Consider the following 14741-nt stretch of genomic DNA (forward strand, 5'->3'; position numbering starts at 1 on the left):
AGGGTAAACTCCACCATCTAAAGGCGACATTCAGCTGCCTGAACCTTCCACTTCCCTTTATGTCCCTAATTTTCTCTGAGCAGCATCATTCAGCTGTAGGAAATCTCAGCTGAAGCACAGAGAAGACTCAGTGGACAATATGGGACTGGTGATGGATTTGAGAGACAATGCAATGCTTAGGGTGACCATCATTAGGGCAGTTAAATGAATAACCTTGTGATTCTAAAATGAACTTTTCGCTATCAATGGCATGCAGACGGGATCAGGCTTTATTTCTGTTCGTGCTGAAAAATACTACCTTGTTAACTCTATTTTTTTTTTTTTAATTCCTGTTGCAGGGATGAAATCTATTGTCAAATCTGCAAGCAGCTGACCCAGAATCCATCCAAAAGCAGCCATGCCAGGGGTTGGATCCTGATGTCCCTCTGCGTGGGATGTTTTGCTCCTTCTGAGAAGTTTGTGAAGGTAAATCATACATGATATTTCTCTCATTAATTATCCATCAATACATTTTCTTTTCCATGCACAGAATCAGCTTTTCCCTTGGGTTTCACAGTAGAGGGAATCCTGGTTTTCATCTTTGCCAGGAATTACAATGACATAAAGTTCCTAATCATAAAGAAAAGTGTGCATGATCCCAAGGCTTAATGTGTAAAGTGGATCAGATGGTTTGCTCCTCAGAAGTGTCTCTTTTACCTGTGACTTTAAAGGCAGCGTAGACATCCAGTTCAATGATGCCTCCTGCACTGTAGATGTGTGAAGATGCGATTAAGTGACTTCTGGCAGGAAAATTGATTGCAGGAGGCTGCAAGTGGAATTTGGACACCAGGAATGGCCATGCAAAGATCTGTGCATTCATTCCAGCATCTACTGGCTTTGACAGTACGACCTCAGGCATATAACTCACACAAATTTGGCAAGGAATAGTACTACATAGCTAATTATAAATTAATATAAATAATTATACATAGAAAGGGAGAGGCTTAATTTACCTGGAAGTAAATTAAGTTGCTCTCTGCATGCTACAACTTGCCCCACCACGTATTATACTGAAAACTTCCAACTCTAAACAGCCACATGAGAGACGACATGAAATGTATCTTCAGAAGTGCTGTGGATCAGCAAGACTGAAGTCAGTGGGAGATGTGAAGTGGCTGACACTCTTGAAATTCAGGTTGTTCTTAAGGATTTTATGTTTTTCCTGGGCAAAGTCAATGGTTTTTTTTCCCGGATATGCACAGCCTGCCTTCCAAATGAGTTACATACCTACAGTTTGATCAACACCGCTGGGCTGCTCGTGTTAATTGCGTACCTAAGAGTTTGGCTGGCACAGGGCAGAGGACTGAGCACTGTGTCTTTGATTTGCCAGGACGTGACAAAACCTTCTTTGTCCCTCTCAGATCTCTGAATGTTGGAGCCTGGACCTGCTCCCAAGCCCGTTGGAGATAGAACTGTTCCATTAAATTCCACAGATGTCAGATCAGGTACTTGGTCCTCAGCACTGAAAGAGCTGAAGCCAAGAATAGAAATCCCTCCTTCATCCTCAGGTCTTGCCAGTATGAAATCTAATAAAGCAGATAAATCACTGGCAAAGTGATGGAAAATTAAATTATGTCTGGAAATGAGATCTGAGAAAGTGTGCCACAGGAGGTTGTGTGGGTTTAAATCTTTAATAGCGGAAGATTATTTTAACTGAGCGAAGCACTTCTCAGAAATAATTTAAGGGTAGCTCTGGAAACTCAGAGATAGAATCATAGAATAGTTTGGATTGAAAGAGACCTTTAAAAGCCATCTAGTCCAATCCTTTTGCAATGAGCAGGGACATCTTCACCAGCTCAGGTTGCTCAGAGCCCCGTCCAGCCTGGCCTGGGATGTCTCCAGGGATGGTTCATCCACTACCTCTCTGGGCAACCCAGGCCAGTGTTTCATACATAGCTCTGCCCAAAGTTATGGTCCATGCTGAAATATGTGGCAAGGATCCTTAGAGGGATCTAGGCTCTACAGAGGAATCTAGGCTGGCTGGATCAGTGGGCCAAAGTTCAAAAAATTGTCTGAGGTTCAACAAGGCCAAGTGCCAGGTTCTGCACTTGGGTCACACCAACCCCAGGCAGCACTACAGGCTCGGGGAAGAGCGGCTGGAAAGTGTCCAGTGGAAAAGGAGCTGGGGGTGTTGGTTACAGCAGCTGAACATGAGCCAGTGTGTGCCCAGGTGGCCAAGAGGCCACCAAGCATCCTGGCTGGCACCAGCACTGGTGTGGCCAGCAGGACTAGAGAAGTGATTGTGCCACTGTGCTGGGCACTGGGGAGGCCAAACCTCAAATCCTGGGGTCAGTTTTGGGCCCTTCACCACAAGAAAGGCCTTGAGGTGCTGGAGTAAGTTGAGAGAAGGGAACGGAGCTGGGGAAGGGGCTGGAGCACAAGTGTGATGGGAGCGGCTGAGGGACCTGGGGGGTTCAGCTGGAGAACAGGAGCTGAGGGGAGACCTTCTGATCTCTGAACTGCCTGAAAGGAGCTTGGAGCCAGGGGGCGTCGGGCTCTGCTCCCAAGGAACAAGCACCAGGACGAGAAGAAACGGCTTCAGGTTGTGCCAGGGGAGGTTGAGATTGGATATTGGGAAAGATTTATTCACAGGAAGGGTTGCCAGACATTGGAACAGGCTGCCCAGGGCAATGGTGGAGTCACCACCATCCCTGGAGGGGTTTAAGAGATGTATAAATGAGGTTCTTAGGGACACGGTTTATTGGTGGACTTGGTAGTGTTGGGTTAAGAGTTTGACTCGATCTTAACCTAGACATTTCTGTGATTCTGTGAATATTCCAAACAGCACTGGAGAGGGTTTATACTAATTCTGCCCTTATTGATCACCCTTTTGCACCTTGTGATGTTGGAGACAATAGGCAGCTGTGATGAATAAAGATCCTCGGGTATGAGTGCAAACACCACTTGCAGCATCCCATGCTGTTGTTACCTTTCAAGGCTCCAGTCTTGCAAAGAGCAGCACACGGGCAGTGATTTGGGAAACATCCCAGAGCTCCTCTGAAGCCACTGTAGTTATCCATGTGGACATCATTGACACCTTTCAGCTTAAAATGTTATGTTTTGAGATAAAGCATTCTCATTATGAAATGTTAACTCTGCTCGCAAACGGCATATGTTCCCATTCTTTTGTGAAAAGCAGAATAATATTCAAAGTTTGTCGAAGTTCACTGAACTCTTCTGTTTCGAAGCTACGTTAGCCTAGGTCACCTAGTCCAGTCTGTTCTGGGTTAGGAGACAAACTCCATGTCAGTACCAGACCTTACTCTCAGACTCTTAATCAATACCATGTTTTCTAGAGTTAGTAGTCAGCCAAAATGTGATTTACTATGAGTTTACTGACTACTGCTTTAACCATGCAATAGCTACCTTTGAATGTATGTCAGCCACCTGTTGGCTATCAGCCAGTTAGCTAGATGACATTTTGTTAACCTCATGTCTTTTTCAACTGATGCTCTCTCTGCTCATTTACCAGCAATTATTCACCATTTAAATAGAAGGTAGATTGTATAAGGGCAAATATCTCTTAGCATATCTTTCCTATAATTTTCCATGCAGCAAATGTTGTACCAGACCCCTGGTTACTTTTCTCCTGAAACCTCTATGTTCAATATTTAATAGCAGCGATATTATGGGGGGGGGAAAAAAAGTGAGAAATTTCAGGAAACTTGTGCCTGGAAGTTATTCCATGACCTTCAAAAGTGTCAGTTAGGACTGAACATTTTTATATGTATTTACCTGATAATTAGGCAGCCTTTCTTATGTTTTCCTGCTCCCAGATATGAATGTCATGCTTTGGATCCCATTAGACACCTTTATTACATCCTATGCTAAGCTTGAGTCAAGATACATTAGCGCTTCTGTTCTTTGTACCTTTCAACTAACGGGCTTTGGTGGGAAGGTTTAGTCACAAGGAAGGAGAAACACAAAAAATATGTAATTACATAGTCCATTATTAACAGCATAATTAAAACTACGCTTTTACACACCATCAGCTGCTTGCAATCATTTGCAACAGCTCCCATCCATATATCCTTACCTAATTTTTTCAGAATATGTCTTTAGGTTACGATTGACAGAGATATTTGTCTCTCTACCCATGTCATTTATGGACCGACAGTGTTACAGAGCAGTCTGTGTTACTGGAAGAACAGCTATGTGTTATCATTCAGAGAACTCTTTATCTATTCATGAAGTGTCTCTGAAAAATATGATTTACAGAACTATCAGTCTTAGCTACCTTTCTGGCCAAGATATTTATGTAATATTTTTTAAGGTATTATCTTTCACATTGTGGAAGTCACTGAATTTAATTTTCTCTACAATAATGTGGTTGTATTTTTAACATACAGTGAAGTGCTTCAAATTCAATTTGAAATCTGGCTAAAGAAACATCTGTTTAATGTAATTGTGAAAGATCTTTTCTATAGACAGCTAAGTGTTCTGAGTGGCAATTTGCTTGCAATTCCCCTGGATCGTTACTTGCATGTCTTTTTCATTCACTCCCATCCTTTTGGCCCACATTCAATAACATTTTATAATGCATCTTTAAAATATAGAGATAGAAATCAGTGGCAGCAAGAGCAGGAAAATCTGCTGCTCTGGCTTTGATCAAAGGTTTGTCTGGGCTGGTATCTTATCTCCACCAAGGCCAGAGCTGCACGATACAAGGGCAAGGCGACGGTACAGGCTGTCCTGCTTCCAGCAACGTGATGTAGGAACATCCTGAGCCTGAGCTGTTAGTCCCACAGGGCTTTTCTCCAATAAGAAAAAATTGCTTTTTAACTTTGGCAAACGCTCGACCCCTAGAGCAGATGGTCTAACCTATGTGTTCCTTGATGCCAACAGTATTTGAGGAACTTTATCAACGGAGGACCCCCGGGTTATGCTCCCTACTGTGAAGAGAGGCTGAGGAGGACGTTTGCCAATGGGACAAGGACGCAGCCACCCAGCTGGCTGGAGCTGCAGGTACGAGACCCTCCATCCCCTCCCCAGGCAGCTGGGGCTCAGGATTTAAGCCTTTCACTATCACGAGAACCGCACCTCTGGTAGGACTGAAAGTGGGGCAAAAAAATGCCTATTTTTCTCAAGAATTTTCAGATATTTCTGAGATATTACATTCCTTGTGCAGCCTGGCATTGCTCCAGAGGATGCTGAAGATCAGTCCCTTTGGCTACATCAATACTTGTAAATTAAATGTGCTCGAGAGTGCACTCAGGCATTGAGGCCAACTGGCACAGAGCAAGCCCCCGTGTATGCTAGGAAATTGTCTTCCAGATGAAGGTGGCTGCAGGAAAACCACCTGCTGAGGATGGTCCCTGGGACTTGTTCAGGGATAACCAGAACAGGCATAATTTATGCAATAATTGCTCATTTTCTGTGATGGTTTACTAGCATAGACAGCTGTACTCCAGTGCTCAGGAGCATTTGTAGGCATGCTTGGATTTACTGGATTAGGCAATAAGGTGACTGAATGTATTAAATAAAAGACCTGGGACTTTCAAGTGCTTCCAGTGGCTGACCGGACATTATGCTGTTGAGAAAGATGTTATGGTGATATTGAAAAGCAGCCAGTTGATAGGATCAGGAATTAGAAAATGGTTAACACAGTTGGGTGGAAGAGTAGGTAGGTAAATAGTCTTGACGGGATTGAAATTCACATGCCTTTATAAAGTTTGACTTTAATCCATTAGGCAACCAAGTCCAAGAAACCAATCATGCTGCCTGTCACATTCATGGATGGGACAACAAAAACGCTGTTGACCGACTCTGCAACAACCGCTAAAGAACTCTGTAATTCTCTGGCTGACAAAATCAGCCTGAAGGACCGATTTGGCTTTTCGCTTTACATTGCACTTTTTGACAAGGTATGTCTTAAGTGGTGTTCCTGATTAGTTCTGTGAAAGAAGATGGAGGTTGTCCTCGCCATCACATATCTTCCAGAGGGCAGAAAGATCCTATGCTCTGCAAAAATAGTCAGCTTGGAGGGATGAACTCTTCTACAGTGCAAGTTCCAGCATGATTTTCACAATTAATCAAATGCTGGAGCATGATTGCAGAGACACTATGAAATCTCCCTCCTTGGAGATATTCAGAATTTAACAGAGGGCGCAGAGCAACCTGATCAAAGACGGACCTGCTCTGACTACTGGGCTTGACCAGAAACCTCCAGAAATGCGTTTTCACATACATTATTCTGTGATGTTATGCTCTTACTCTCAGTCAAACTATGTTGAGGTGAATTTCCAGTAAAACAAACAGCCTGGATTTTTATGCAAGGGAGCAACCATATTAAATTGGAAAGCTAATGGTTGAAATTAAGGTTTCAAAATGACCTAAATTTTGAACTGCCATACCTGCATTGGCATTTAACCTGATTTATTTAACATAAAAACATACGTGTTTTCAAAAATCCCATAAAAACAAATGTGAGTGTAAATGAGAAGGGAAAATTGACCTAGGGTAAAACTTCATCAGATGAGAAAACAATTGCAAGACAATGAAACAGAATTATTCATACAGCTGCTGTGTTAGAGGATGAAGTATATTCTCACCTCTACATGGGGCCACGTCTGCCTGTGGGCGGAGAAGGAAATGGTTCATACTCTGTCTTGTTGGTCTTTTTTGAGGAGACATTCATCCCAGGATGTTCACTCTCAGGAGATATAATAAGGGTCTAGGGCTTTGTGCCAGACCACAGTGAGAAGACAGAGGTAATACACAGAATCACCTAATAGTTTGGGTCGGAAGGGACCTTCAAAGTCCATCCAGTGCCACCCCTGCCATGAGCAGGGACATCTTCACCAGCTCAGGTTGCTCAGAGCCCTGTCCAGCCTGGCCTGGGATGTCTCCAGGGATGGTTCATCCACCACCTCTCTGGACAACCTGGGCCAGGCTCTCACCACCCTCAGGGGCAACCATTTCTTCAACAGGACAAGCTGTTTATTCCAGGTTTGTCTGATGCTTAGCATGGTTGCATCTAAGCCCATGACTTTGAAATAGGATGTTTCAAAGCACCGTATGAATAAACAGTACTTTATAACGGCACTGTTGGCTTTGCTAATTCACATTGATGCTTTCTTTTCATTCTGGATGGGAAACCGGGGCTCAAAGCGAAATGGCTCACCCATCTATGCTGTAGACCTATTCAATCTTGGCTGATTGCTAGAGATAGATACTTTGATTTATTTTGATTATAAAGGAAGCCTGGATGACTGTCTCAGAGATCGATACCTCTAACTAGAATGACTGGCATTTAATTGAGTTAATGCCACATTTCCCTCTGTCCTAACTAGGTCTCCTCGCTGGGGAGCGGCAACGACCACGTGATGGACGCCGTGTCTCAATGCGAGCAGTACGCCAAAGAGCAGGGAGCACAGGAGCGCAATGCGCCGTGGCGGCTCTTCTTCAGGAAGGAGATCTTCACCCCTTGGCACAACCCAAGTGAGGACAACGTGGCCACCAATCTCATTTACCAACAGATCGTGCGAGGGGTGAAGTTCGGGGAGTACCGGTGTGACAAGGTATGTGACCTCAGCAGCTACTGGTCTGATCCAGCATGTATTCTTGATATGGCAAAGTAGGTTTCACCAAAGCAGATGAGAAATCTTCCTCTCTGAACACTTGCTAGTTTGAAGATTACGGTGTTCAGCTGGGAAACAGTAGCTACACGCACCACATCCTCTTGATTGGGGACAGATTGGATGTTCCCATGTGCTGCATGAATACCCTATCCTGGTGAATTTTGGATAGGAGACTGAACAGCATCTTCATCCATCGTCCTTAGTTGGAAGGGCCACAGGTAGTCTGTAACCAGATCACCAGATCAGGAGTACACAACAGGATCCTGTTTGATGAATCCTGATGAGCCTTAGACATGAGAGATGCTTTTGAGGATACCCAGGTCTCTGGCATGCAATACAAACCAAATAATGCCGTCGTATGCTGAAGGGACATCAGCAACAGAAACCTCTAGAGTCTCTGGGAGCTTACAAAATTATTCCACTGTCACTGAAATGAACATTTCAAGGAAAGCAAAAATCTCTGACAATGTCCATCACTTTCCCGCCACACACACCTTGTGTTTAAAACCATCCAGGTGACAAATCAAAGGTATCTCTCTTCCCCAGCACTCATTTTTCTTGTGATCCAGTTGAGTCCAGTCACCTTGGGAACTATATCATCTTTTCCCATTTCTGTTGCATTAACTGTGGCTCTTTTATCCTATCAGAAGTCCTGACCTTTCTTCCTCTGCTTGTCTTGCTCCTGATCTCCTTATGCTTTTATCATCTCAGTAGCTCTATTATTTCACCCCAAAGTTCCGGTAATATAGCTGCATCAAGGGACATTTTACAGTTCTGCATAATGCACCAGCACTTCAGTTGCTGGCCTTCTCAAGTATGAGAAATGATGGATACACGCAACTTTCAATCATTAAACTCTGTCTACCATAGCAGTATCACCCACTGCTGGCTGCAGGTATCAGAAGCAGACTGAACTGCGAGGAAAGACTGGTATAAACATAGAATCATAGAGTAGTTTGGGTTGGAAACGACCTTTAGAGCTCATACAGTCCAACCCCTGCCATGAGCAGGGACATCTTCACCAGCTCAGGTTGCTCAGAGCCCCGTCCAGCCTGGCCTGGGATGTCTCCAGGGTTGGTTCATCCGCCACCTCTCTGGTCAACCTGGGACAGGATCTCACCATCCTCATCGTAAAAAATTTCTCGCGTTCACACGCAGCACAGGGTTGTATGGTGCAGGTCACTGAGCATATTAAGGCTTAGTCATAGCTTTTAGTGGTCAATCTCCTGAACTTTGGATGTGCGAAAAGCACTAGTGAAGTTCTCCTAAAAGGAAGGATCTCTACAACATTTTGAAGCAGCAGTACATACAACCTCCACAAAGAGCTCCTTGAGTGATGTTGAGATGATGGCCTGGTAACAGCATTAAGCTGGCTTGTTTGGCTCCTACAGGAAGAAGATCTGGCAGAAATGGCTTCCCAACAGTACTACGTGGACTACGGGTCAGAGATGGTTCTGGAAAGGCTGCTAAATCTAATTCCATCCTACATCCCAGACAGAGAGATCACAGCTTCGAAAACAGTGGAAAAATGGGCTCAGCTCATTATAGCTGCACATAAAAAGGTGGGGACAATAGGTGACCTGGCAAGGACCAAGGCATGCTTCAGTAGCTTCATGTGCCTATCAAACATGTATCAGACATCATGGTTCAGCTCTTAGCCTGGTCTGAAGCTAAATCAAAAAAAAAAGGCAGGTTTTGTACTAGATGTGTTCACCTTTACCACTGGTTTTGAGGTAAGATCTGACAGAAGACGACAATCTGCAGAGATTCACTGTGAGAAGCAAAATGCCATCTTTGGGGTTTCATTCCTGGTACGCAGGATTGTGGTGTTGCTGGTTGTATTACAGTGGTGGTTCATGTTCCCAGGGAGCGTCAGGACCTTATCATGCCAGGTTTTGCATAAAATATCCCTGACTTCCATAACAACACTTGTGACACCCTCTCACAGCAGCACCTTCCATAGCTCATTACCCATAACTCATGACCAACCATAAGGATTGGTCATCCAGGCATGAGAATTGGCATTCATTTAACAGCAGAACCCAGTTTTAGATTAAGACACCTAAAACCTAAGCATCTCCATATGTGTTAGGAGTCCCACCTCCTACTACTGTCAATGGAGACTCAAGGATGCAATTCAGTTGGATCTTGCAGGACTTCCATCAGCCTGTCAGATACATACAGAAGCCTCAGGTATCTGAGGATGTCTTAAATGAAGCTAGATGTCTGTGCTTAAGATTTATTGAATGTCTGTTTCCAGCTAAAGGACTGTCAAACTGAAAGGTAGACTCTTACCTTAGGGAAACCAAGATGAATCACACTCAGACTGGTTGCTGTAGATGCTTGCCCAGGCTTCTCAGAGCGAAATTATTCCCTGAAGTGGAAACCAAAATTTTGCCAGGATGTTGTACAACCTATTACATATTCCTGTTAGACTTTGGCCCTTATTGTCATCGAGGCCTAAATTAATATCAGTTCCAAGATCTTCAGGTGGCATTAATTGGATTTGTTTGTTCTCTTCCTGGCTATAACTTGTTTTGTGCTTCATGTTGGTTGTAATTTGCTTTGTCTGTAGGGAATTTATACTCAGAAGAGGGCAGACCCCAAAAAAGTGAAGGAAGAGGTGGTGGATTTTGCACGTTTCAAGTGGCCTTTGCTGTTTTCTCGGTTTTACGAAGCCTTCAAATTCTCAGGTGAGTCAGTAGAGCACAGGATGCTCCAAAGCAAAAGGAAGGAGATATAGGGACTCCACAAGCAAGAAGACTTAATGGACCATCTAGTTGATCTTTTTAGACACATTATTTTGGTGCATCCTGATTCGCAGTGGCTCAAGATACAAGTCTGCCACTACTTCTCTTACTAAAAATAACGCTGAGTTTTTTGATCGTTGCATCTTCCTTCGAAGTGCACAATTTTTTTATGTACTAAGACCTTTCATGAACTGATTATATGTCTTGCCTTCAATCCAGGGCCAAGCCTGCCTAAAAATGATGTGATTGTAGCTGTCAACTGGACAGGGGTGTACTTTGTGGATGAACAGGAGCAGGTTCTCTTAGAGCTCTCCTTCCCTGAGATCACAGCTGTGTCAAGCAGCAGGTAAGGAGGAACAGACTTAGCTGGTTGTCTCAACTTAAACCACTCTTTTTTCAGGCTTTGCCTTTTGATGCAATTATCTTTCCTGTTTATGTCTCCTATAAAAACGTATCCCAGAGGGGGAAAGCTGCAAGGGCAGAGTTTCACCTTGGCCACCATTAAAGGTGATGAATACACTTTCACCTCCAACAATGCAGAGGATATCCGCGACCTGGTGGTGACCTTCCTTGAAGGACTAAGGAAAAGATCCAAGTATGTGGTCACTCTCCAAGATAACCCAAACCCTGGTAAGTAAATGACGCAGCCTAGTGATAAATGTATGGATAGATTAATTACTCCCAAGGGATTTAGAAAAATATCAAACTAATGGCTGTTTTTCTTGCAGTGGGAGAAGACTCTGGGTTCCTCAGCTTCCTCAAAGGAGACCTCATAGTTCTGGACCAGGACACGGGAGAACATGTGATGAACTCGGGGTGGGCTAATGGGTACAATGAACGGACCAAGCAGAAAGGGGATTTCCCAACCGATTCTGTCTACGTGTTACCTACAGTCACTATGCCTCCACTGGAGATCGTGGTAAGCTGTCTTGATACAAAGCCCAAGGAGGAATCAACCTGACAATAGGGTGGATACCAGAGTGGCTGAGAGGTGTCAGGTTGTCTGACGCAGAATTGATTTCAGCCTTTTCTCTGGTCTTTGAACACCCCAGGCTTGTGACTTGAAATATCCCTCCAGTTGGTCTGATTACTTGTAGCTGTATTTGGGGTTGGTGTGCACACTCACATATGGAGCTATAGGACTGAAAGCACATCATCTTCATTAGGTAATGGTCCACACTATATAAACATTTGTTATTCCTTGCATTACTGATGAGAATAGCACACATAAATGAGAATTGCACAGTTCTTACTGGCTCTTAGCTGGAATTAATGGATTATTCTTATTCATTCACTGTTCATCTTTTCATTTTATATATGCTTCCTCTTTCTGGATGCATCAAATATATATTATATAAAATATACTAGGTAACAGGGACCTTCTCATCCCACAGGCACTGGTCACAATGACCCCTGACCAACGACAAGATGTTATCAGAACCTCTCAGCTGGCAATTTCAGACAGTGAAGAGAGAGTCAAGCCATACACCTTGGAGGAATTTTCCTATGATTATTTTAGGTGATTTTTTAAAATAATCTTCAAAAATTTTAATAGGAGTGGAAATCCAGCTCCAGGTAGTCTGGGTATCAGGGATACTTTTTGCTACTGGAAACGCCTCTGAATATCCCCTTGTCTGACTTTGCACAGCCTCCAGTTTAGGTCGTGATATTTGAGATGTAAGTTTTCCATACACAAGGTTTTACTAATAATTTCTTCAGACTGGTTCAGCACTGGTGTAACAGAGTGAAATTTGGTATTATGTGTGAGGCTGTGGATATTCCTTTCTGATGATCCCATACACAACATCAGACTGTATAGGTAGCAGCTGAATTGTGTGGACATTTTCACCTCAGCTCCAAAGGTCTAAGTGTGCACCACTGCTGACCAGACTGATCCCAAAACTCCCACTCCTCTTCAGATGGGCTGGCAATCCAAACAGGCTGGTAGGCTTGTTCTGCTAAGCAATATGCTTTCATTACTGCTGCCCTGACCATCTATTGCCATAATCCTTCCTCTTGTGGTTAGAAGCTTTTTAGGGTAGGGAAGGTTGTTCCATACTTGGGCAGGGTCCTTAAGTGACTTTTCTGAGCCCTGTGAAAGTACAAATGGTTATCTTAGGGTAGAACTGGAGCTGGATACTGGCTAAACTGTGAATTTACATTTTGTGTAAGAGTTCAATAGCCAAGTGTTGCGAGCAACCCTCCCAGGTGAAGCATTGACCACATGCGGTCCCTTCCCACCCTGTAACCTCTCCACCTTTTCTCTTGCTTTGCCTTTGTCACCAGGCCACCTCCCAAGCACACCCTGAGCCGGGTGATGATCACCAAGAGCCGCGGGAAGGACAAGCTATGGTGTTACACCCGTGAGCCCATCAAACAACCATTGCTGAAGAAGATCCTGGGCAGCGAGGAGCTGTCACAAGAAGCCTGCATGGCCTTCATTGATATCCTTCCATTGCCTGGGGTGAGCCCTTGGGGAAGAGATTGGACAGGCAAAGAGCTGAGCAGATTCTTCATGGCCTCAAACAAAGCCAATGCATAGGTTTGTGGTGCCTTTTAAAGACTTCGGGACCATGTCACAAGCTTGGGTCTGGTTCTGAAATCTATAGTCAAGCATTCTTTAGATCTGAGAGATATTAGTACTGCTTAATAAATGTGTGCCAGGGAGCAAGTTATTGAGTCCTGCTGGTCCACACTGCTTAGTGGTTACTCACCATCTGTGTTCTGATTTGCTTCAGCTGTGTCTCTCCAAAATGCATAGAATCATAGAATCATTTTGGTTGGAAGAGACGCTCAAGATCATAGGGTCCAACCATTAATCCAACACTAGCACTAAACCATGTCCCTAAGAACCTCATCTATGTGTCTTTTAAACCCCTCCAGGGATGGTGACTCCACCACTGCCCTGGGCAGCCTGTTCCAATGGCCCACAACTGTTTCCAGGAAGAAATTTTTTCTAATATCCAATCTAAACCTCCCCTGGTGCAACTTGAGACCATTTCCTCTCATCCTACTGCTTCTTGGGAGCAGAGCCTGCACCCAGCGACTTCAACCTCCTTTCAGGCAGTTCAGAGATCAGAAGGTCTCCCCTCAGCTCCTGTTCTCCAGATGAACCCCCCAGGTCCCTCAGCCACTCCCATCACACTTGTGCTCACAGAATCCCAGAATGTCAGGGATTGGAAGGGACCTCAAAAGCTCATCCAGTCCAATCACCCTGACAGAGCAGGAACACCCAGCTGAGGTTCCACAGGAAGGTGTCCAGGCGGGTTTGAATGTCTGCACAGAAGGAGACTCCACAACCTCCCTGGGCAGCCTGTTCCAGTGTCTGTCAACCTCACTGTTAAGAAGTTTCTTCTCATATTTAAGTGGAACCTTCTGTGTTCCGGTTTGTATCCATTGCCCCTTGTCCTATCATTGGTTGTCACTGAGAAGAGCCTGGCTCCATCCTTGTGACACTCAGCCTTTACATTTATAAACATTAATGAGGTCGCCCCTCAGTCTCCTCTTCCCCAGGCTCCAGAGTCCCAGCTCCCTCAGCCTTTCCTCACACGGGAGATGCTCCACTCCCTTCAGCATCTTTGTTGCCCTGCGCTGGACTCGCTCCAGCAGTTCCCTGTCCTTCTGGAACTGAGGGGCCACAACTGGACACAATATTCCAGGTGTGGTCTCCCCAGGGCAGAGCAGAGGGGCAGGAGAACCTCTCTGACCTACTGACCACCCCCTTCTAACCCACCCCAGGTACCATTGACCTTCCTGGCCACAAGTGCCCAGTGCTGGCTCATGCTCACCCTGCTGTCTCCAGGACCCCCAGGTCCCTTTTCCCTACACTGCTCTCTAATAGGTCATTCCCCAACTTATACTGGAACCTGGGGTTGTTCCTGCCCAGATCCAAGACTCTACACTTGCCCTTGTTCTATTCCATTAAATTTTTCCCCACCCAACTCTCCAGCCTGTCCAGGTCTCACTGGATGGCAGCACAGCCTCTTCAGTATCTACTGTGGAAGGCTGTAGCTCTCATCAGTGTGAATGCAAACCAGTCCATATGGCCTCAGGGACAGGGTTTGGAACATACACAGCATGAGAGAGATGAACTGAGTACAGACATAGATCAAATCTGTTGAAGTGGCCTTTATTTTTTTGTGGAGCTTTGCTCTAGGATCCAAACTTCATGGTTTTAACAGTTCTGCTGGTATAAACCTGTTACTGATTAATATTACCCTATTGCTGTTACTACCATTTTTGTCTTAGTAGGAAATGATAACAGAAGGAGGAATTAAAAGATCTGGAGGAGAAAAAAAAAAAAAAATAAGAGGACATTTGCAATTTTGTCCTTTTCCTTTTTCTGTATCATACAGGTTAATTCAGAAAATTG

The 14741-nt window shown here is 44.5% G+C and overlaps 1 protein-coding gene across 7 annotated transcripts in view; it reads left to right on the forward strand.

Annotated features, from left to right (window-relative positions):
* MYO7A (myosin VIIA) overlaps positions 1-14741 on the forward strand; it is a 114029-nt gene that overhangs the window by 86042 nt on the left and 13246 nt on the right. For all 7 annotated transcript variants that reach the window (XM_071815717.1, XM_071815626.1, XM_071815753.1 and 4 more), the window contains 11 exons: positions 339-465; positions 4885-5004; positions 5730-5903; positions 7332-7559; positions 9011-9181; positions 10195-10312; positions 10589-10715; positions 10830-10999; positions 11098-11288; positions 11764-11888; positions 12656-12813. In XM_071815717.1, coding sequence (XP_071671818.1) covers positions 339-465; positions 4885-5004; positions 5730-5903; positions 7332-7559; positions 9011-9181; positions 10195-10312; positions 10589-10715; positions 10830-10999; positions 11098-11288; positions 11764-11888; positions 12656-12813 — 1709 coding nt within the window. The remainder of the gene's footprint in view (positions 1-338; positions 466-4884; positions 5005-5729; positions 5904-7331; positions 7560-9010; positions 9182-10194; positions 10313-10588; positions 10716-10829; positions 11000-11097; positions 11289-11763; positions 11889-12655; positions 12814-14741) is intronic.

Source organism: Patagioenas fasciata, chromosome 1, assembly GCF_037038585.1.
Source record: "Patagioenas fasciata isolate bPatFas1 chromosome 1, bPatFas1.hap1, whole genome shotgun sequence".
NCBI classification, from domain to species: domain Eukaryota; kingdom Metazoa; phylum Chordata; class Aves; order Columbiformes; family Columbidae; genus Patagioenas; species Patagioenas fasciata.